The 25,302-nt window shown below is 33.3% G+C and overlaps 2 protein-coding genes across 4 annotated transcripts in view; one reads left to right on the forward strand and one right to left on the reverse strand.

Annotated features, from left to right (window-relative positions):
* LOC143248888 (kynurenine aminotransferase-like) overlaps positions 1-18,849 on the forward strand; it is an 85,675-nt gene extending 66,826 nt beyond the window's left edge. For both annotated transcript variants that reach the window (XR_013027249.1, XM_076497790.1), the window contains one exon: positions 18,482-18,849. Coding sequence is in view for 1 of the 2 variants with exons in the window: in XM_076497790.1 (XP_076353905.1) it covers positions 18,482-18,532 (51 nt within the window). In the remaining variant the exon portion in view is untranslated. The remainder of the gene's footprint in view (positions 1-18,481) is intronic.
* The window catches only part of LOC143248887 (ecotropic viral integration site 5 ortholog-like), an 87,666-nt gene that overhangs the window by 6,824 nt on the left and 55,540 nt on the right, over positions 1-25,302 (reverse strand). The window contains exons 9-17 of one of the 2 annotated variants that reach the window (XM_076497784.1): positions 22,743-22,803; positions 22,184-22,237; positions 19,896-19,934; positions 19,307-19,453; positions 18,943-19,092; positions 16,836-17,003; positions 15,120-15,266; positions 3,875-3,970; positions 42-146 (exon numbers count right to left, since the gene is read on the reverse strand). In XM_076497784.1, the coding sequence (XP_076353899.1) occupies positions 42-146; positions 3,875-3,970; positions 15,120-15,266; positions 16,836-17,003; positions 18,943-19,092; positions 19,307-19,453; positions 19,896-19,934; positions 22,184-22,237; positions 22,743-22,803 (967 nt within the window). Of the gene's footprint in view, positions 1-41; positions 147-3,874; positions 3,971-15,119; positions 15,267-16,835; positions 17,004-18,942; positions 19,093-19,306; positions 19,454-19,766; positions 19,935-22,183; positions 22,238-22,742; positions 22,804-25,302 lie in introns of both variants that reach the window. The other variant, XM_076497783.1, reaches the window with a different exon arrangement.

A 25,302-nucleotide genomic window follows, 5' to 3' on the forward strand; every position in this document is an offset into this window, starting at 1 on the left:
TTAAAGTTCAATCTTTTTAATATAAGTACAGTTAACCTCACCTCTGCTTTCAGCTCAGAAATGCATTCTCGTAGGTCTTTTTTATCCATGTTGTTCCCAGCACCGGGTCGAAGTCGTAACTGTCCAACTATCGTTAATTCTTGATTCTAAAATGAAATTCAAAACAAACCAAACCAATCTAAATGAAAATTATGAGCAGGATATTTATACAAAGATTCAACATTGATTACAAATGAAATTGGATAAATAAAATTTGAATACCAGAAAACTAATTACTTTATAAACACAACTACAAGTTATAGAGGCAAAGTCCTTATTATGATGCTTTTCTTCCATATATTAGATGTGTAATAATAATAAGAATTATACACACCAAACAAAATTGTTCAACAATCAAGAAAATGATCAAAACCAGACAAATGTTCATCCATTTCTACAGATGGTTCTTATAATCTGAAAGCAGTGGAATAGATGTTTTTATTGCCATTTGTAAATCTGATAAACTGAATGTTATTTTTGAACCCACTTACAAGGCATAGTGATATTGTTTTATAAAGCCATATACATATATACCTACACATTATTCATTACAACTAGCATAAATACTATGCCTTGCAAATGTATTCGTTCTTATCAATAATGTCACATTTTAATGAAATACAAATAATGTAAACAATTTCATTCAATGAAGTTGTTTTTATTCAAAAACTAATGATCAAACTTAGCATTGTTATGTGTAAAGGTGGATGAATGTCAACGAAACCCGCAAAGAAAATATATAAATTGAAATTTGCTGATTGCATAAGTATTCAGTCCCGAACTAAAGCACATTTGGCAGCAATTACTGCTGAGAGTCTTTTTTCGGATAGGTATCTTCCAGTTTAACACAATGGGATATGTAATTTTTGTCCATGCTTCCTGGCAAGATTACTCCAATTCTGATAAGTACCTTGGAGATCATTGATGGACTGTAATCTTAAATGTCTCATCATAAATTTTCCATTCGATTAATGTTAGAACATTAACTTTCTTCTATCAAAACCACTCCAACGTGGTCTTGGCCTTGTGCTTTGGGTTATTGCCCTGCTGAAATGCAAATTTTCAACCCAGTTTTAGATACTTGACAATCATAGGTTTTCTTTTAGGATTAACCTGTACTTTGCATTATCCCTCTTCCCTTCAATCCTGACAAGCTTCAAATCCCTGTTTATGAGAAGCATCCCTGTAATATGATACTGTTACCACCATACTGGACAGCTAGGATGGTACTGACTGGATAAGGTGCTGTGTTGGGCTTAATTTTTGTCTTATCTGTCCACAAAACCTTCTTCCACACATCTGCAGTATCATTTACATACTTTCTTCCAAATTCCATATTAGACTTCAGGTAATTCTTTTTCAGTAATAACTTCTTTCTTGCTACTTGCACTTACAGGCCAGCTTTGTACAGGGACCAGGGTATTGTTGACACATGAACACTGCCTCCCATCTCAGATGTGGGACTTCGCAAAGGTTTTAAAATTAGTGTTGACTTCACACTGTCATCCCTAACTAGTTATCTGCTTACCCACCTGATTAGTTTAGAAGGGCAGCCTGACCTGGACAGTGACCAGGTTGTATGAAGCACATTCCACTTCTTAATGACAGACTTCACTATACTCAAAGGGATAATCAGCAACTTTGAAATTTTCTTGTAACTTTCTCCTGATCTATGCTTCTCTACCACCTTGTCTTTGACTTGTTTGGAAAGGTCTTTGGTCTTCATGGTTGGTTTTTTTGTATCACTATGTGGGTTATGGCTTGAACAGATGCATTTACTCTGAAGTCAAGTTAAACCACTATGATTAGACACAGAGACCAACCACTACACTAATTTCATAACCTTTAAAGCTAATCTTTGCACTTAAACAGATTTAAGCTTGCCAAAGTAAAAGGTTTGAATACTTGTGCAATTGAAAATATTTTAATTGTCTTTGAAAACCTAATTTACTTACATAATATCAGCACTTTTTAGCTTTCTCAGTTTGGAGTAGATTATGGGTTTTAAATATAAAGCCCCACTTGAAAGTTTCATGATTGCAAGTTCAGACAGCAAGAAAATATGGACACTTTCTGGGAGGGCTTAATACTTTTGCAAGACACTGTATCTTCTTCACATTTCAGTAAAATACTTTTGTTCTGTGAGGAATTTCATTTAATCCTCTTCTCCACAAAATCTAAGGTAAGTTATTATTTCAACCTACAAAATGTATGCATTTTAAGCTACTGTTATGTGTAATGTGACATAACAATACTAAATATTTACAAACATTTAAACCAATTCTGTTTTGCACAAGATAATCACTCATATAACTCAAAGTCTCAATAACTTTTTTTTAAAATCAAATTGTAGTACCTTTGATGACACCAATTAATAGTAATAATACAGTATTTTAAGATAAATATATTATTGTTTTACAGTAGGTAGACTATGCAAAGTACTCAATAGACATAATTCAAATATGCATGCAAAAAAATCAACAATAACATATAGTTTTATTTTAAAAGATGATTTCCAATCACTTTCATTTGTTACTGCACCCAGAAAAGCCTAAAAATAAGTCAAGAAACCATTGTTAAGGTCCAGAAGTGTCCAAACCACAGAATTGTTCATCTTTCTTCTTGTTTCAGTTGAAATAACTCTACAACTATACCACTAACATCAGTTTAAACCTAAATACACTGTATATATTTCTGGGCAGTGGATGATGTTATCATTAAGTTATAATAACTAGTAGCAATGAAAAGAAATATCGTAACTGAAGTGTAAACAACATTATCATTGCACACATTCACAGAATATACTAACTTTCAGTCAGGAAAAAAGTCAAAAACAAATTAATAAAAAAAACATTTTGTAAATGAAAAATGAAGGTGAGCTTATAGTGCCAAATATAAACAAGATTATAGATATGACAGCTATACATATATCACCCATACATATCTTAAAATATTATTTAGTATTACTGTAAAATACATTAATGTTGGTATGCAATTTGTATACCATAATATTATGGTCATGTCAAAGTAGGCATCAGTGTAGTGTAAGTAAGAGCCTAGAACTTACATACAAGGAAAATAAAGTTGAGTCAAAACTGACCCTTGCTCTAAGATTCATCGACTTGACTGACCTTCTAACAATTTTTACTCATGCACCTTACAGCATAACATTGAATTTTAATGTTGAAAGTCATGTACGGATGATTTATGTATAGCTGTGTCATTCCTGTATTCTTGTTTGCATTTGTTTTGACACTGCTCTTTCTACATTATTTTACATTTACAAAACGTTTTACGGCCAGGTGGTTAAGGGATTCAACTCATAATTTGAGGGTTGTGGGTTTGAATCCCCATTGCACCAAATATGCTCGCCCTTTAAGCCATAGGGGCAGTATAATGGGACAGTCAATCCCATTAATCGTTGGTAAAAGAGTAGCCCAAGAGTTGACAGTGGGTGGTGATGACTAGCTGCCTTCCCTCTAATCTTACACTGCTAAATTAGGGATGGCTAGCAAAAAGAGCCCTTGTGTAGCTTTACTGGAAATTCAAAAACAAAACAAAATGTTTTAAATTTTAATTCTTGTAATTACTTTTATATGTTCTTCAATACATTAGTAATGTTAACCTCCACATAAAATATAAGAGTTTTAATAAATAAAAGTTTATTTCAACATTTTAATAATAAATATGATTAATGGATCAAAAGTATATTTCTCTCAAGAACATATTAACAGCAGTTGTTCACTTTGTTGTTTTTCCAATATCCTATAATATTAATTCAAGTTACTAAAAGTAGTATGACAAAGCAAATACAGAGATTTCATCATATACATACCTTGACCTCAAGAGAAGAAATTTTCTGTCTCAGTTCTGCAATGACCTGAGTGTGTTCCACTTCTTTGATTTTAGTCATCATCTGTTCCTCTTTGATCTAATAAAAGAACTTTAATTAACTGCATGAAATTATTATTACAATATGTAGTAAAGACATACTCTTGTATAATATAATAAACTAAGTGAAGAACTGATCGTTGGGAAATTGAACTTTCTGTGTGTGAGTGGAGGTACGGGAGAGCAATAAACACTTAAGTCAGTCTGACATGGTTGTTAATAATAGTGTATGTGCTCTAACTAGAACAATTGAGGGAAGTTATGTTCCTACACTGAAAATGTATTTCCAACAGGTACTTAACTTTCATGATATAAATACTTTTTCTCATTTAGTATTGCCCTCTATGAGCAAAAATATTTTTTTTTGCATGCCACAAAACTTCTGTCTCCCTTCTACTAGAATTGACCAATTCTAATGTGTCTCATGCAAATCATCTTGCATCAAATCATCTTACCAATAAGAGTGTGATATACTCTCATGATGCATGACTCCCTCTATTCAGTTCTACAAAACTATTTTCAGCATAGGAAAATTATAACTTTCCATATGGTACATTACCTCTACTCACATAAATAGACATAATCCCATATTGAATGCACAGAGAGACTGGTGGAAGGGAAAGAAAAAAACATCCTTCGAAAGTGTCCAAAGGACAGTCCCTAAGATAGACAGATTCTAAGATCTCATGTGGGAATTGCACCACTTCTGAAGCAGGTATACTCTTTGCCTCTCTTAGAGAGATGCTGCATATACAGGCAGAAAACAAAGATGTACATCTAAGTGGAAGAAAACAGTGGCCAGAAAATGATCTGAACCATGCAATATTTATGAAACTCAATCCCCTAAATTATAAAATTGGGTAAGATAAACAGGATATGCCCCTAGCAGTAGAACAGCTAGGTTGCAACAGATCATACACAGCAAGCCAACTATGTCCCAAACACATTCTGCTTGGAACCAATATCTATGCATAGGTAGCATGAGGATCATACCAGTGATAAGTCAACTACAATCCAAAACTTGTCTGCTGGGCACCAATGTCCATATGGGGGTAGGAAAGAGAATCATACCACTAGCAAGTTAGCTACCATCCTAAACCCATGCCACCAGAAATTGACATCCATCTGGGGGGTGGGAAAAATGTTCATATTCCTGGCAAGTCTACTACAATTCAAAACCCAGCCATCTGACAAGGGGTAGGAAAGAAAATCATACCATCTTCATCTCACGCTTATGAGACCAGTGGGAATTCTAGTACCCCTGAGTTCTTGACCAGGGCACATGTTTATATTATAAATTGATAGATTAGTTTTAGAACTCAACAACTATCAAAAAAGATGTCTACATGATGTAAACAATATCTCTCAAAAGTGAAACTTACTAAAACCACCCCATATATGTTAACATCCTCAGAATAGTGGAATGGAAAGAACAGCAACACTCCACAGTTACCTTCATCATGACCCACAATAATGATGGAGTGTAAATGAGTGAGGAATATAGATTTGTATGATATATGTGTGAGGACTTATATTGATTGATTGAACTTCAAATCCAAAACCCAGCCACTGAAAACTGATATCCACTTAGGGTCACAATAAGGATCTCAGTCAGAGGAGCAAATTTCAATTTTGATGTCTCACTTTGCTTTATGTGTCATACTCGAGGTCGTTATGCCATCTATACCAGCAGACCACCACCACCCTACTCTCAACTGAATGCTTTCATAATCATTTCCATATTTTGTTTGTATTTCATTAACCCATTCAGGAGGACACCACCTCAGCAACTTGGAACTGGAAAGCAGTAAGGATGCTTAAACTCTACAAGAAGAAAAGGTGGAGAGCAGCCTCTTATAGCATATGATGAATCTAAAAGAAACAGATTCATAGATCAAGTGTAAGAGAGATAAAATGAAAGGTGTGGGAAAGGACTGTCTGGAAATCCAAGACCAAGGAGGCAGAAGCCCCCAATCCAAAAGTCAAGAGTTGAAATCTGCATAATGAATAACAGTTGATTGATCATGAAAAAACACTAGACCTAGAAATCAACAATGGATAATATTTAATTTGCTTTAAGAAAGTTCCATGTAGGTAGGGAAAATGAAATGGAAAAAACCCAGAAAAGAATCTAGTTGTTGGGAGAAGCTGGATCACTTCACTAATGACCAGATGGAGGACAAGAAGGTTTAGATGAAATACCAGTGACAGAAGGGATTGAGACAGAGGAAGAGATAATGGAGGAAGTTGAAGTTGGATAAACCATAGTAACCAGATCTGAGACAACCAGGAAAGAGCTATCAGAAAGACTGAACTTAATCCCCTGGAAAGTAAGGAGAATGGGGTAATAAACAAAAGTGTAGGTCTAAGTTTTGCTGAAAATATTGATAGGCAGAGTGAGAAGATGAAGAACAAAGACCAAAATCAAGACAATTTGTGGTTAAGAGATGTCACAAAGACTCAATGTGAGACTGAAGTCCAACCCACTGGAAAAACCAAAGGACTGAGAGACAATTCCATCAAAGAAAAATTGTCAGGACAGCAATTCAATTAAAAGCAAAAGTATTCAGAATATGACACATAATTATAGAAATGTTCAACAAGTGGGCACAAAAAGAAGATCCAGTGTATGAATAGAGAGGAATGAAGAACGAGTAACATCCAGTGACTAGAACCTGGCATGGTCGGGTGATTAAAACACTCGACTCATAATCTGAGGGTCGCAGGTTTGAATCCCCATCACACCAAACATGCTTGCCCTCTCAGCCATAGTGAACAGTCAATCCCACTATTTGTTGGTAAAAGAGTAGCACAAGAGTTGGTAGTGGGTGGTGATGACTAGCTGTCTATCCTCTAGTCTTACACTGCTAAATTAGGGATGGCTAGTGCAGATAGCCTTCATGTAGCTTTGCACAAAATTCAAAACAAACCAAACCCAGTGACTGAGATAAACAACCACAGAAGAAAAGTCAGAATGGATCATTAGTAGAAGATCTGTAGTCAGATGGAGTAAATGGGTTGAGTGTTGATGCACAAATTATACACAAGATTCCAAAGTATCAGATGCATAACTGAAAACATATCACCAAAGAAAAAAATAACAGAAACCCCAAAAAGAAAGATACAGAAATTGTATCAAGGACAAGGTCACATTGCAGCCCAGAAATTCTCAACTAGAATAAAACCGCATCTGTAAAAATGAAATCTGAAGATGACAAACGAGTAACATGGGCATGATAAGGAATCAGAAAAAAATGGGGAGTTGGATAAAACAACATGACCAAGAAATAATGTCAAAAATGCTGTGTTAGGCCTACCTGATTCTACAGGAGGCATACAGATAAACTTGGTAAAATCCAGTTGTGTAAAAAATGTTATCAAATCATCATCAGTCCAGATAGGTTTGGCTTGTTCAGGAGGATTAGTAGAACATTTTCAGGAGGAGAATATAATGAACATTCTCATGATGGATGATAGCAGAATAATCCCATGATGGGTCTCTCTCCCCCACCTACACCTTTTAAAAATAATGCTAGAGCTGTAACACATGAAAGAGAATATGAACCTTAGAATTCATTGTAGAAATATGTAAACGAGACAAGAGTGTTTGATGTAAAATATGCAAAAGTAAGAATAAAAAATGAGGGAAATTAAGTTAAATTTAAATACTTTTTCAATGTAAAGGAAAAAAATGAAAATGAGGAAATCCCACTTTAGAAATTAAAATATTAAAATCATGATTCACACAAAGAGCACAAAAAGAAAAAAAAATGTTTGAGCACAAGTACTGCCAAATGAGAGTTGCTTGTTTGATAGAATTGAATAGAGGGAGCCACATGCATCATGAAAGTATGTCACACTCTTATTGGTGGAGGATTTACACATGATGAGTTGCATGAGAGATGCATAGAAATCAGTCACTTCTGATGGGAGGGAGGTAGAAGACTTGTGGTTATAGAGGGCAGCAATGAACAATACATTTACGTGAGAGGAGGTAATGTTCTATATCAGAAACATACCACATGTGGTTGTTCAAGTTATTTGAAACTAATGTTTAGAACGTGTTTGTACTTCCTTCTAAAATAACTGAGTTACCTTGATCCAAAATCACTCATCTGTCCAATGCTACAAAATAAATATTCTCAAAGTTCCCAATTATACCTGAAAATTCATAAAATTGACAGTTAAAATGTTCCACTATAAAAATTCCTGTGAATTTTACAACCCTACTTAAGAAAAAATATTAGTTTTGTAAAGTTTCCTTGTTAAATTCTAGTCAGTTTTTATATTAATTTTAACCCACCTGAATAATGACAGCAGTGTAATTAATTTTCTGTAACTTTTGTAGCAGAAACATAATAATGGCTTCAGATACTTTCAAGAACAGTTTACAGTACTAGTTTCCAAGCATAACCATTCTTAAAGTACTAACAGAAATTTACAAATGATTTAACACTGCTAGCTTCTTTTACCAATTGAAGGAGGTTTTTATTTCAACTTTCTTGGTCTGTACTGGTATTTATCTGTATTATACGACAAATCTTAATGTATATCTTCACAGAAAAAGGAACAGTTTTATCTTTAACATTCCTACTATAAAGACATAAATTTTAACATTTCTTATCTCAGAGGAAGGTATACGCTTCCCTCTTCTTATCATACGTTTCATTGAAATTTTATGTGCATTTACAAAGGGGTAAATTTTCTCTCTTAGCCTGTTTTCAGTTTCTCATCAACACATTATTACATACCATCACACACACACAAAAAAGGCCAGTTTTTAATTGTCTTTTTTCATTCATTTCTCTTGTTCCACACAAATTAATGTATATTTATTATGAAGATGAATAAGTTTATTTGTATTCCAATTGCACTGACTTATGTACCTATCTTATAATTTATCTCATAAAAGGTATATTTAACAAGCACTTCCAATAGGGCAAAATAAATTCTCTATTGTTGTATGTTATCTTTTATTTCCATCTGTTCTCTCTGTACTGCTGTTATGGATCAGTTTCCATATATGCCCATAACTGTGCTTCATTGCTTCATATTAAATAACTTAAACACAGAAAGGATAAGCTCTCATATGCTACACTACTGTTCCTTTTCTCACACAAAATATTTCAATATATAGTTACAAAGAAAAGATCAACTTCTGTTTAATGTAGTTGTATATCCGCAACACTCTTTCATAAGATGCATTACAATTTATAATTACATATAAGTTCCATCTGTACTTTGTTTCACAGTCTCATAAATGAACACTGAGCTTTTAGCTCTTTTACATATGCTCTTGCATATGTCAAAAACATGATGCTTTAATATTACAACATATCTCTATATTGCACAGACTGAATATCTTTATTTCTAAAGTCCTATATTTCCTATACTTAACATATATTTCTGATAGGTGCTTACCTCATCTCACAAGATTAGCTGTTCTCACTTAATGCTGCCCTCTATATGCAAACGTTTTTCTTTATGCATGCCACCAATCTTCCACCACTGCCCCTGTCTCTCTTGCAAATCAGCATGTATCACTCATTAACCAATAGGAGCATGACATGCTCACATCATGCTTATGGTTCCCTCTACTGAACCCCAATTTTGAAATTTGGCAGAAGCAACAAGCACCAGTAAAGGGGAAGGAAGGGTGGGAAGTGTGAAAAGGGGTAAGTATCTATTGCAAATACATTTTCAGCATAAGAAAATTAGAGCTATCAATACAGTACTCACAAGAATAGCTAGAATCCCACATTGAGGTGGAGGAGGGACTGTCGTGAGGGAGGAACAGAAGCATTCCTGAAAGTGTCCAAATGATACCACTAGCAACAAGAGAAAGAGATCCAGAGAACAGATGAAGGGCACCACACCATTTCTGAGTCAGGTACACTCTTTGACCTTGTGTATAATGTGAAAAATATAAGGGTAGAAAATGCAAAGTACAGAGTGGTTAGGGCATGTTGAACCATACTTTGTAGGTAAATTGCATCCAAAACCTCCTCTATGGTGAACCAACATCCCTTGAGGGTTGAATGAGGACCATAATATCTTTACCTCCAACCAAAGAATTGGGAAATGAAAATCAACACCAACATCTGGCTACCACACAAAAATTGAGAGAGTACATTCAACTTCTGTTAGGACTTAGGTGGGTAGGCTCACTCTAATCCAAAATCTCTTCTATGAGGGACTGACATTCCACGAGGGTAGGATAGGACATCCAATCAATGGAGTGAACTGCTTGTATGATGGCTCAACTCCAGGCATTATGAAACATGCAAAGAGGTGTTAGAAGAGTGTATGGAGAGCACATCATCCAATTAGGTGATGAAGCAACTCCAGTGATATGAGTAGGCCATGCTGAACATAAACCAACGTAAAACCACTGCTCTACTCTTGACTGAAAGGTTATAATCAAATATTTTAGTGGCAACCATTCAGAAGGAAGCCTCCATGGTCCACCATCCCAGTAGCTTGGAACTGGAAAGTGACAAGAAGTCCCATAACTTCACTGGAAACAGTGTAGTAGGTGACCAGGAAACTATTTTGAAAAGCAGACCGACCATATAATGTTCTTCACTCAAGGCATAGAAAGGTTAGTTAACTATTGTCTTCTACTTCATCCATGGTGTTCACGGGCAGTACATTCCAGAACTGACATATTTATGAAACAAGTAATGGAAAGCATATAACCTTCAAGTGATGTTATGAAACACCCCATACACAGTCAACATGGCATATAGTGCAGATTTCAAGGTTAAAGAATACTTGGCCAGGCATTACTCACCACAGAGTGGGATCCATGAGAAAAAAGTTGAGGAGGAAAAGGAATAACTTACTAGTTAAAAGTTGCACTGAAGTCTGGAGCACAGCCAGAGGTATCAGAAGGAACCCCAACACAGACAAAAATACAATGTGATGACTATAATGAGAGATAAATGTACTGGGTGTGGTCCACATGCCTGCCCGGATAATATCCTCCAATGTACAATGAAGATAAGAAGTGAGGTAAAACATCAGGTGACAAAGTTAATAAAAGGACACAAGGAACAAAGTACAGGATGAAGAGGAGAGAGGAGTAAGCTAAATGAACCAGAACATGGACCTACTTTGTTATGGTAAATGGGAAAAGGTCACAGAGAGAGAAGGAATATTAAGGAATAAATAAACAGTTCAATGCACCTTGGAAGGAAGCCATGTGGACAATATAACACTGCATGACAGGACACAGTAATCTATTTGGATCCAGATGACAGTAGAGATGGGAGATAGAAGGTATTGGAATAGGAAAGAAGGAGGAGCAACCTTCATGAGTTGCTGCTGTCTAGGACAGAAATAAACAATTTTAATAAAGAAGTTGGATGGAAAAAGTATGGGAAATAAATCAGAATGGTGGCAACATCTACATGTCAAAATGAGAAGGAAATAGGTATTAAAGTGCAAATGGAATGAGGAGCAGGAGGCAATGGGCTGAAATGGAGGGTGAGTTATGGCACGGAAGACAACATTAATTCTCCAATCAGGAAGAGAATGGCGTCTCAGAGGCCTCTTGATCTGAATGCATGAGTTAATCTTTGAGAAGAGGTAGCTATCAAAGAAGAAAATCTGACAATTCAGCTCCAACAGGACCCAAGCCTACCAGGTAGCTACCAATACTAAAGATGATGGATGATACATCAGCACTGATTCCAATGAGAAGAAATATCCAGATTAGAAGGCATAAGCAAAGGACTGGGGAAAAAAGGACGAGAGAAAAGAATAAACGTAGATGGCTCAGATCAAAACAAACTGATCATAAAAGTCATAGGAGTGGAATGTGGTTGGACTGACATAACCCTCAGCTCAATATCATCAGGATCTGTGTCATAGACATAAGGCCAAAGAAAATGAGGATGATGGCAGTCCACAAAATAAGAGGAGGGTGAATTAAAAGACTGAAAGAGAGTCCCTACTGAGAGGGCCCCAACAACAAAGAAATCACATATGAAATACCAGAGATGGTGAAAGATGGGTCAATGTGGAGAATTCATCAGAATTATGAGTACAGCAACTGAGAGAAGATGTATAGAGGACAGATAGTGGAAAAAAGTAATAATGATGACATGAAGGTAAAACAAATTGGGCCTGATTGAGGGTAATAATTGGTTCAGGAGCAGCACCACAAAGAGGCAACAGTGAGCCCAATAATTGTTGATCCCAAAGCACAAAAGAAATATGTTTGTACACCAGAGTTGCCAAATGACAAGTGAGGGTTCACTAGAGGACTATAGAAGGACAAACATGGATAATGTGGACATTACATTCTGCTAATGGTTAATAAGTGATACAGATTTGCATGAGATTAAAATCAAATGTGTCATCCTGTAAGCCATGAAGTACAAGAGAAAAATATCTATATGCTAGATCTCCCAAATGAGAAGCGAGAGTTTGACAAAGGAGTGTAGAAGGAGCCACATACATCATGTAAGCATGTCATTCTCCTATTGGTTCATAAATGATGCATAATGATTTTCATAAAACGAAAGTTAAATGGTCACACTGTAAACTGCAAAGCACAAAAGAAAAACGTATATATGCTATACCTGCCAAATGAGAAGTGATGGTTCAGTAGGAGGAGTCACCTGTGTCATGTGAGCATCTCATGCTTTTATTGGGTAATAAGTGACACATGTGAATTTGCCTGACACATAAATTGGACTTTTCCAATTCCAACAGGTGAGAATGGAAGGCTTGTGGCACTCTTAAAGAAAAATGTTCACATATAAAGAGCAGCACTAAACGAAAATAGATAATATTATAAGTGGAGAGAAATAAGATATCAGAATCACTCTTTAAACAAAGAAAATGTTGTGTGAACTTTCACAGAGAAGAGATCACCTTCTGTCTTTCATATCTGTACTTTAATAATGCTTCAAAAATAATTCCTTACATGAATTTTATTGAAAAGTTCATTGCTTTCTTTGAACCTGTTAGTGTTTTTCATCACTATTTCATATGTAAAATTTTAGCAAGTCCTTACATGTATGAGAGATCGTTTTACACAAAATACTTTAATATGCATTAATTCTGATAAGAAATTAGCTTGTATCTGTTCTGCTACTTCTTTTCTTTAGAAATCTGTCTTGTGAAAGATATTAAAGTATTCTTAAGCAAACGTGTAACTACTAAAGAGATAAACAGGCTATCACATGGGAAAAGATAGAATGGTGCTGGGCAGATGCTACCCGAGATTCCAAGTACTTCAGGACTGTCAAAGCTAAAACGTCTTAAAACAGAGCTTTATGTAAATTCCCAGAGATAAGAAGCAGGTAAGTGTGTTCTCGACAAAACATGACCCAAACTATTCAAACAACAGATAAAACAACTTTGTAAATCCAGAACCAAAATCGAAAAAATGAGCCACTATGAAAGGAAGGAGGGAGAGGACGTCCCCAGAAAATCCCTCAGGATTTTTGTGAATATACTCAGACAGGAGATGGATTATGGAAAGATAGTACAAAAGTGTTGCAAGGGTATGAAGGCGTGGCATGGCCAGGTGGTTAAGACACTCAACTTCTAATGTGAAGGTTGTGGGTTTAAATCCTATCATACCAAACATGCTCACCATTTCAGCCATGGAGGTGTTATAATGTTAGTGTCAATCCCACTATTCATTGGTAAAAAGAATAGCCAAGGAGTTGGCACTAGGTGATGATGACTAGCTGCTCTAGTCTTATACTGCTAAATTAGGGATGGCTAGTACAGATAGCCCTTGTGTAGCTTTGCAAAAAATAGAAAAAAAACAAAGAAACAGGGGTAAGAATGAGGTGGTAAAATTGGGCATGGGTGAGTCTAATAGAAGATTTGGAGTTCACCCTCAAATAGATGAAACTGAACTCAAAAGTTGTTAGTTGAGATAAGAAAAGTCAACCCTATGATATTGGAGGGCAGACTGATCTGAAGCCCATAGATAATGAGGCCTACTAACATGTTTGCATAACTGAGAGACAAATTGTTCAGAAAGAACTCAAATGTTGAGGGGTGAGAGGAAAATCCAAGTAGGGTTTGGAAGTATAATCATGCAGTAATGAAGGATGTTGGTCATAAGATATAGGAGCAAGTGCTGAAACATCACATAACTGAGAATAAAGTCCAAAAATCCATGAAGATCCAAACTGAATCATCCAGAGGGTTATGGGAAGTCACAATACTTTCAGGATGTTCAAAGAAGTAAAAAAGGTCCTTGTCAGCCTGCACAAGTTCAGAAGGAAGTGGGGCAACTTCTGAAGATAAAGGTTGACCTATATAATGTTCACTCTTCCTATAAATAAACATAAACAAATTTTCTAATGGGTTACCAGCACATGAAATCTGTGGTAAAATGCATGTCAAGTGCACCTGAAGTGGTGATACTGACTTCAGAATTCATGTTGTATCAGTCGACAAAAAGCATTTGATGTGATGAAAATAAAAATAATTTATTCTGAATGCTTTAAAATTCAATCTCAAACAGTAATCAAACAGAAAAAAAGAAAGACGTCTGAGTGCAAATGGTGCCAAACAAGTGATAGTTCAATTGAGGTACATAGAGGGTCACATACATGTACTATGTTCCTACCAGCAGATAGGTGATGCATACTGATTTGCATGAGAGACATCTTGGAACCATTTGATTCCAATAGGGGGAGGTGTAGAAGGTTGTGGCATGCCTAATAAAAAAGTTCACATAGAAAGAGCAGCAATGGATGAGTAAAGGTACTCTTGTGAGTGAAGGAAAGTACTATATCATAATTTCAATTTTACAATAAGTTAAAATAAAAGTTCAGTTTAATCTTACTAATTTTCTCAAATATTTAAGCTTACAAGTGATTGTCATTTTCAAAATTATCATTTTCACTAAGTAAATCAATAACATGAGTTCTGATTACATCTCTGTCTTGATAATGTTGCATTATACAAAAATAATTATGCAGTCTTAGTACTAATAATGCAAGGCCATTTACAAGCATATGACAAAAGTTACAAAGAAGATCATAAAGTAGTGCTAACTGAATATTGAAAACATTCTCCTTCTTCTGAACAAAAACAGCTCTTGAGAAACGTTTTTATAACTGATAATTTTAAATAAAAGAAATGACAATTGAAGTTTATTTTATCTTCATAAATCCACAAGATTACATAAGAAGATAATGCATCTTTATTACCTTAGAATCTAAGTTTCCATACTTTCTTTCTTCGTCTTTCAGCAGATTATGAAGCTCTTTTTCTCTTTCCACTGTCTTTTCCAACGTCTTCTGAAGTTTTTCCATTTCTTCAGTCTGCCGTTTAATTTGGTTTAGGTTCACTTGATTCTGTACCAAAAGAAAATTGAAATCTATAATCACTAATAACTTTATATCAATACAGCTTTTTAGTTCTTATTTATTATAGATACAAAAGAAAAGAAATATATTTTTAATTCTAATATTTCATTTTTCAGACAACCAGTTCAAGACAAATATAATTAAAACTGCATAAGTCACATGAATCTAAGAAAAAGGGTGTTTTCTAAAACATCAACTAAATAACTTCACTGATAACCTCTCAAAATTAATTGTGAGCCTAATTTAATTATATTCTTAAACATATAAATATATGAACTTCTAATATGAGCAAAATGATAAGCTGAAAGACTTCCTCTTTCCTGCAAATTTTTTTATTATTATCTGTCAGATAAGATTCACTAAGTAGTGAATTAACTTACTCAACTTAGAACTTTGCTATACCATTGATACAATATTTAGGTGAGTGATAATACCTCCTCTAGCTATTACCCAGAACTACAATTCCATCTCAAGAACTATAAAATATGAAAAACTGAAGCTTCAACACATAATATAAGTTGTGCAAAGGCCAACTTCGTTTTTTAGTCAGACTTTAAAAATATTTTCAAATGTTAGAAAATGTACTTTTTTTGTATTTTGTGATCTCATTATCCAAGGTATATAAAAGACAAAACCTATTTAAAGTAACTTGATCGACTAACTTCGATTTCATATTTTTTCCATGAAATCCCAAGCTGTGGATAAATTTCTGTGTTAAAACTAAATTTAGTTAAATGATTAAATTAAGAAATGTAAAGACTAGTGTATTTTTAAACCAAGAAGTTTTATAATTGAAATTACTTTAATTGGTTATATGGTAGCTCTTTAATATGTAAATCTCCAAATATTTCTAATCTGCCATTGTAGTTCATTTCTAAAATATAAACATTGGAAAATATACAAAAAGTAGAAGCAGTAGCATCTAGAAACTCTAGATCGATAAGCACAGCAATTCCAGATATATTTTATAATGAATTATGATTTATAATTAGCCATTAGGTATCACTTCACTTTGGGTTTTTTTATAGGCTATAGCCATTTTTAGTTAATATTGTAGGCACAGATAAAATATGATGCATATAACATGACTTGATCAACTTGAGTTTCACTCCCTTGATCCTTTAACTTGGATATAGAATTTACAAGCACACTTGCGTGCCTTTAGAAACGTAACTTCTTGAATAATACAATTTAACATCATGGTGCTTATACAATATTAAATGCTTTAGGTTAAACAATAATTTTACCATTGTAAGAACATTCCTTTCAATACCTAACTTGTACACATGCAGTATGTTATTGCAGTGCAAAAATGTTGTGATTATAGAATATTGTTTGTTGATAACCGTTATTAATTTTTTTACCCATACTCAAAGTTGGGATAATATAAATACTTTAAAAATGTGGGTCAAATAAAACTTACAGGGTGTAATAGAATCTGAAACTAAAAACATGAATAATAGGACATAAATACATCACTCTTATAACAAAAGTATATCCATATAATGAATTTCTTGCTCATATTTTACATTTTTTTATTTGAAAAAAAATGTCCACCTGGGCTTCTAGTTCCATAACTTTCTGGCGTAGCTCCTTTAGTTCTGCCACAGCATCAGCCTCTCGTAATTTAGCTGAAATAAGATCTTCCTGCACCTGCATAATTGCTGACTTCTCCTGTTTCTTGGAAGATGTAGAAGAATCCACGTTTGTTTCATTCAGGTGTTGCTAGAAGAATATCATAGTAATTAGTGAGAAAATAACATAAAAATTAAAAACTGAATCACGCTGTCATGAGAATAATTACAAAAGAATTATGCAAGTATTTGAAATTTTTTTCAACTTATAAAAGATAAAAAATTTCTATTGTAATAAATATTTGTGTATAATGTGAAACTATAAGATTCTGGTTAGTAAACAGTGATATAAGAAGTTTACTAAAGTTATTGTTAAACTATATTTACCATTGAAGATAAAATGATTGGTTGGTTGATTTAGTGTGTTATGGCACAAAGCAGCTAGACTATCTGTGCCAAACATCCAGTAAAAAGGTAAAATTAAAGTAAATATAGTAAAATTCATAAAAGGAAATTAAGGTAAAACAAAACAAAGTTTTACAAAAAAACATAAATAGCATAAAACCAATGTTTACATGTTAAGAGAAAAACTACAGTAATAGAAGTCATAGAGGACTTTCTGTATCATAATTGTAATTATCATAACTCGCCAGGAAGACTAACAAGTAAATACAAAAACCACCATCAGTCACCTGAAGTTGGCCTTTCCAGTCTTGGTTCTGAATTATTTGACGTTATGGCCATTTTCAAAAAGTAAAGTTATAAAAGAAGATAAAATGAAATATTCCTAATTCAGCTTCAAGTTTAAAAGAAATAACAATATCAAATACTGAATATTATATTCATTTTCACAATACATATCAATATTTCAGTAGATTTCATATCAAATACTTCTCTTCATAACAAATGGCAAATTAATTTCTTTCAGTGCTAAATAAATCTTTGGTATAAAAACTCCTTCTTTGATAGGAGCTATTTAGGCTTTATTAGCAATTGAATTCAACTAAAATGGGAATGGGCAATCAAAAGAGGAAATATTAAGAGAAAAAGTGTAACAGGACTGATGTAACTCATGAAATTTGGAGTGACATTTGACTTGTATGAAAAATAAAACCTCAGTAATTCTAAAATCTAATTGTTATTACTGTTTGTCATTTTAACTGAACCCTTAGACCACTTACAACCACCGAGCCATCAGGAACTGTTGTAGCATCAGTAATTCTCAAGCAACTTTACTTTGTGGTGCCAATCTCCTTTCCATCTAGCTGTCCCTAATTCAGCAGTTAAAAACTAGAGGAAAACAACTAGTCAAGAACACCTACTACCAACTCTTAGCTACTCATTAACCAATCAAAAGTGGGATTCACTGTAACATATAATGCCCCCAAAACTGAAAAGATAAGCATCTTTGATTGACAACCTTAACCACAAGGCCATTCCATGCCAATTTTAATTGTAAATAATATCTTAAATTGATGTTGACACAGTTACATTCCTAGAAAAATAGTGATAACATTACAATCAAAATTTTATCTTATTTTAATACCATCTACAAATTTTTATTTATTCACAATAAGTACATAAGCTTAAAACTTTTAACTTCATTTACAGTTTATTTTCTCTCTGTAGGTGGCTAATGAGAAATTCGGATCACAAGAAACCAGAAGTAACTCTGCTTGATGTAGCAACCATAAATCAGTTCTCTGTATACAAGGTAAAGGAAAACAATGCAACTATCTCAAAAAGCATCAGCTATTTCTATGACTGAATCTTAATGGAGAAATTTATACCTATGGTTGAATTTAGCCATACATGACCTTGAACACATTAAAAATGTTCAATCGAAAACTTATATACAAAGTGGAAATTGTTTTTAGATATAAAATATAATATATATACATGTTACAAGAAATTGAGATACACATCTCTATGTACCACAAATAAACTATATGTAATTGTAAAAATAAAGTTAGGTATTAAAGATGCCAAAACAAACTTGACTTTAAAGTTTAGTAAATCCTTATTCTCTTTCTTTATACTAGTGTAAGTGATGCCAGCTAGATCATAGAATAAATTACATTATTAATTACCTTCCAAACAATCTGCAAGCCTGATACTTTCTGCCTGAGTTCTTTCATAGACAGATTAGCTTCTGCCTCTTTCTGTTTCACAGCAATGAGTTCTTCCTGTAGTTGGGCTAATGACTTGTCTGGAGTGGTTTCTCGAAGTTGTTTATTGGCCTAGATAATGACAAAAGAAATAGAATATAAAGAACTCTAGCTTTTTTCCAGGTTGAAAAATAAACAGATTTTATAGACAATAATGCTTAAATATTTTTTTTCATTTTAATATTTTGATCAAAGTATGATTTGTAAAGGAGACTTGGATCGCATGATGAGATAAGTAACTCACCAGCATCTTGATGCACTACTACATCTCAATTCACAGTCTCACCTCCTCAAGTTCTCGAATTCGACTCCTCAAGTCCTGCATTACTTCATCTTTCTCTGCTCCTTGTAACTTTATAGCTACCATTTCATCTTGTAATGAATGTAGCAATTCACCAACAGAGCTATCAATGGAGGGTGGTTGTAATCCAGCCTTGTATTAACACACAAGAAAATAAAGGTCAAACACTATATAATAAAAATATTTTTGCTTTTGCTTTTAAACTGCGTAATGTAATCAAGTGATATGTACTTACTCACAAAGTGAGTTGAAGAAAAAGTTAATAATAATAGCATTATGGAATTTTATTTGTAGATAATACTTATTGCACTTACTTAGCTTCTAATGATAGGAAAAGCCACACTGCTGAGAAACATTACTGTTAGGGATTTTGTTTTGCAGAAGTATTTACTCTGAAAAAAAAAAGGGTTAACTCAATATGAAAATTAATATCAAATGGATATACCTCACTGAGTGTTTTGATCTGCTGACAAGCAAACTTTAGTTCTTGTTCAACAGTCTCTTTCCTATCTCTGAGTTCTGCCAGTTCTCGTTTGATAGCAAAGTTTTCCTCAGCTTCCTGAGCTCGACTTACCTGATCCTGAACAAGCCGATCTGCAAGTGATGCACTTTCCTGTGAAATCGAATTGTTACTGAAATATTAATATATCACTCGTATGGCATGTACATAAGATATTTACCTCATATATCAGGGGTGATAAACTTTTTTTTAATATCCAACATTTAATTATAGCAGCAGCATCACAATTTCATAGACATTGTATAATAGAAGTAAGATTCTAATACCTAGCTTTTAGTAGGTCTTTTAAGAGATTCAATATCCACTAGTAAAGATAATAATATAATCAATGATAATCTATAAAGTTTCAGGGATCACTAACTGCACACAAAAAATTGAAATATGACAAGTTTCTTCAAACAAAAATTATGTTTAGAAAAAAATATATTAAAACACATTTTGACAATACAAAAAAATCAGCCATTTTCCCAAACACTTAGATATTAACATAAGTAACTCAAAGTAGCAACACAGTAAACAAAAAGTCCTTCTTTTGAAGCTGTATTCTTCCCTTGAAAACCATAAAAATCATATTGGCCATTACAGTAATCAAGTATTTTTTACAAATAAAGAAAATACTTAGCTCACAGCTACTTATTATAAGAAAGGTTGTTCTGGTGTTAGCTTCTTTCAATACAAAACAGTATTACAATTAACAGAGTTATCAAGCAAAGAGCATTAACATGGTGTATATACAGCTGTAGGAACCACTAACAACACTTTCCCAACGTTAGTAGTTGTAATAGTTATTAAGAAAAAGAGTGCTGTATTAAATAATATTTTAAAAATCACCATTTTTCTCTCCAATTCATATCAATTAACTCAGCTCATGGTGGAGGTTACCAAAGTATCTTCATCACTATCACACAATAACCATAGTTGACCATTGTTTTACTTTACAGCTTTGGGGGATTTACTTTTACTAAAATCTTCCATATTAGACGTGTTGCTACAATATATACATATATTTGCCATTAGTGGCAAATGTGGATACTAAAACATGTAAACTTCTATGCAACATTTTAGAAACTATGTTGTTTCAACTTTCATCGATAAGTGTTCAGTATCTTAAAATAACATTTATTAAAAACAAAAATAGAAGAGTGCCACACACACAGTTAGCATGTCTGACTGCAGACTGGAAGCTCCAGGGCTGCACCCAGATGATCATATAATTAAACATGCTGCTCATTTAAAGCTGTGGATGCATTTATAAGATTGGTAGCCAGTCATTATTTCTTACTCTTGACTGGCTGTCTTCTCTTTCATCAGTAGTTAAAAAACTGAGATGACTAAACCTTAACCCTAGGATCCCCTGACCTGGATGATGAACCTGCATGATCCATAAGGTGTCATTGGTGTTGAAAATACCAATAAAAACATTAGAAAAGAGCATGGAGTTAAAACAGGTATATAAAATAGTATGATATTTTCTGCATTTTCCTTTTGGTTTTCTGTTTTAAATACAGCTTAATTGATTTCACTGACATTTATGAGATTAAAAAAAATAATTTTTATAACTGTTTTGATAAAAAACAGCTTAAATTCCAATAACAACACATTCAAATAGTTACACACACATGATGATTTATCCAATGAGAGACTGTGACACTCATAGTAGTAACTTATAAATGCATATACTTCTTCTCAAGCAGGAAAAACTAATTTATATTACTCTTACATTAGCAAGTTGCATACACCATGAAAAGGGTCTTTCAGTGAATGTCATGACAAAAAAAAAAGTGTTTCAGTAAAGATGGCCTAAAAGAAACATAATTTATGTCAACTAAATTTTTATCTTAATTTTTTCTTCAATCTTCATCATAAACTAATAAAATTAAAGTAGACCTACAACTAAGGTATGGAAGCAATAATATGAAAATTGAAATTGCCAAATGAGTAATTTCAAAACTCTTTCACTTAAAACCTAGAAATTAGAAAAAACTCTAATTTCAAATAAATGAGAAAGCCAATATACAAATGTCCACTTTTGTATAGTTTGTGTAAGAGTTCAGTAAGTTCATTTTGCATAAAAAAATTTACAGATTTTTCAATTAATATCTAATGTTAATGTGGTAGACCATGTTACTATCTCACCATGATACAGTTATCAAATTTTATAATAACATATATAAGGAGTCGAGGTTATAAAGATTTCTTCCCCAGTGCAAGTATATTTATATTTATACCATCTATATTCTAGTGTTCCAAATACTTTCCTTTATACTGTTGAACAATTAAAAAAAACACAAAACGTTATAACATGAAATGTTGTTGATAATGTTTTATACAATTCAACTCACCTGCTCTAGATTTTCTATTCTCTGCCTCAGCAGTCTATTCTCTGTCCGTAGTTTCTGTTTTTAAAACAAAAATAAAACAGAACTAAAGAAAGGTTTAACTTAAGTAAATATGTCATATAATGCATCAGTATTCAAGATTTTCTAAAAACATGTAGATCCAACAAGTCTTGATAAAAATGAAATAGAAACCCTATAACTTGAGTGCTTTCGAAAGATGGACCTTTCTTCTTCAAGGGCAAACTTGGGCTATAGCGTTTTATTTCATTTTTATCAAGATTTTTCTATACTCTTTAAAAAGTTTGTATACATTTTTTTTACTATTATACAAGTACACATATTTATCTGAGTACATTCGTTTATTAATAATTTTTCTCAAAATATTTTTAATATCCTGCTAAAGAGCCTATTTCAACAGTAGTTAACAATAACTCAGATTATTAGATGCATTTAAGTATCCATAACAGCATACTTGGTAATAAGATGATATTGGTGTTAAGAAATAAACAAGTAAGCAGTAACATTTACGATGTTTTAGATTAAAAAATCTTTAATCTCTTACCTTCATTTCAATTATTTCTTCATGTTCTTTCACTTTTAAGGTTGTGTAGTCTTTCTCAAGCCTACAAAAATGATACTATTTGAAAGACATGTTGTGACAGAATTTTAACATAGGATTTATAGAAAAGTGCACCTCTACATTTTAAGTATGTGAGATAAGTGCTATATTTATAATTCTTTAGATATTTGTATAATGTGGGATTATACCATCAGTATTAATTATTAATTATTCAGTGGACTAGCTGGTAATTTATTTGTGAATTTTCTTTTCTTTACCAAAATGTGTGATTTAAGTGAAAGAAGAAAGAAAAATTGAATGGTTTATATGCCTTATTTATTCTGTGATTTGTTACACTTTTAATAAACTACAGCTTGTCCACTGCATAACAATAATTAGTCAACTGGAAAGATACAAATACCTAAAATACTTTAGATTACTAGTGGTCAGTAAAGAACTTTACATCAAAACTTAAAAACTGTTTACACTCCACCACAATGAAAGTCCTAATATAGTTATACATACTTCTTTACCACCAATCCTACATTCTTAGCATCACTTTATTTCTTTAGTTTACTCTCCCAAGCAGTATGCTCACAGTAATTATGAGAACTTGTGATCCAGCTAAGCAATATGGTCCACTGCAGAAAGTTTGCTTGTTTTATTTGTTTTTGAACTTTGTGCAAAGCTACACGAGGGCTATCTGTGTTAGCCGTCCCTAATTTTCCAGTGTAAGACAAGATGGAAAGCAGCTAGTCATCACCATCCATTGCCAACTCTTGGGCTACTCTTTTACCAATGGATAGTGAGATTGACCATAACATTATAATGACCCCATAGCTGAAAGGGTGAGAATGTTTGGTGTGACAGGGATTTGAACCCGTGACCCTCAGATTACAAGTCTTACACCTTAACCACCTAGCCATGCCAGACCTCTACTGCAGAGAGAACAGCGTAGTAAATCATAGAATAGGTTAGGCTTCTACTTCATACATGGATTCTTTCTTCTATTACATAATTTACTCTCATTTTGAAAATATTTCTAATTTTCTCTTTTAACTATTTAAATTTATTATTTACCTTTTTCTAGTAGCCTTTTTTTAATACTATTTTTGTAATACTTTATGTGTTTCAACATGTTTATTACTGCTTGGATTTTCTTATCAATCAGACTGTAACCTATATTGGTTTCTCTCTTATCCATTTATATAATTTCTGGTGGTTTTTAAAACACATTTCTTTAACTGGTAAAAACCTAACTTAACAACTGTTTGTGAAAATTATATTTCTCTTCTTAATATCCCTTTTTCACATTACTTTGGTGATACTTTTATATTTTAAAATTTCTACAACCTATCTACATAACATATAAGCTGTCATCTCACTCTCCACTGTCTATAATTAATTAGAAACACATTCTTATTAATCTAACAACAGTCATATCAGTAAGTTACTTCATATACATGTCAAATTCATGCCAAAATATTTAACTGGATGAAGACTGAGTAATCCAGTAATGTATAACCACCTCTCATGCAGAATTCACTCTCACAATAACTGCCTGACCTTTTTGTTGGAGGGTCCTATGATGAATGTGTCATGAAATTTGTATTGGGAATTCCTTTTGACAGGTTTTTAATCTACAAGTATCACCAAAACTACTTCATCTGAGAAAGAAATGTTTTACACACCATAAATTGAGTACCTGGTTAGAAAGGCTACACAGCATATTTCTATCTGACCAATGGGAAACTTTAGGTAGTAAAGAATGCTTTTGCATGGATCAGCATTACAGAGTTACAGTAACTCCAAGGACTCTTTAACCATTATTTTACATTCTTACCTGGTATTGCCACTGTCACTGAGCCAATGAATAGGATATTAAGTGGAAATGGACAAACAGTGAACAATTAACCTTTGATGATGTTTAAGAGTGTGTTGTGCTCTGTGCAATTATTATTATTGCATTGTGATTCTGGTAGAGTTTGTGCATGTTGTGGTGCATTGGTCTATGTCATAAAAGTAACTTTATCTTATTGAATGGATTGATTGAAAGCCAATTGCTTACACTTCATATATTTTTTCATCATTCAAGTGCAACTACAGTGTTATTGAGAAGGAATATTTAGCTTGTGTTTTCAGAGTCTGCAACTTTCACCAGCACTGGTATGGTTTTCATTTTACTCTTGTGTCAAATTAGAGACCTCTCATGACTTTGTTCTCCTAAAGCAAAAGTATACCTTACTTGGAATCTGCATGTCTACAAAGCCAGATGTTAACTTTAGCAACCTATTATTATAAAATGTGCTTTCATTCTGACAATAATAACAGTAATGTTGATGCTTTGAGCAGATGATATGGTTCCCACTGGAGATGCTGAAAAAAAGCAACATAAGTAAGGCAAAAAAAGCTACTGGCAAAGAAGAGAAGAGAGAAAATGGAGAAACTTGTACCTGAAAGTCAATCAGAGTACCAAATATCAGGGCATTCCAGGAAAATCCTATGTAGACTGAATTTATAATAATATTCATATAATATAATGTTCACACTTTATATACAGTAC

This window comes from Tachypleus tridentatus, chromosome 4, assembly GCF_004210375.1.
Source record: "Tachypleus tridentatus isolate NWPU-2018 chromosome 4, ASM421037v1, whole genome shotgun sequence".
Lineage (NCBI taxonomy): Eukaryota > Metazoa > Arthropoda > Merostomata > Xiphosura > Limulidae > Tachypleus > Tachypleus tridentatus.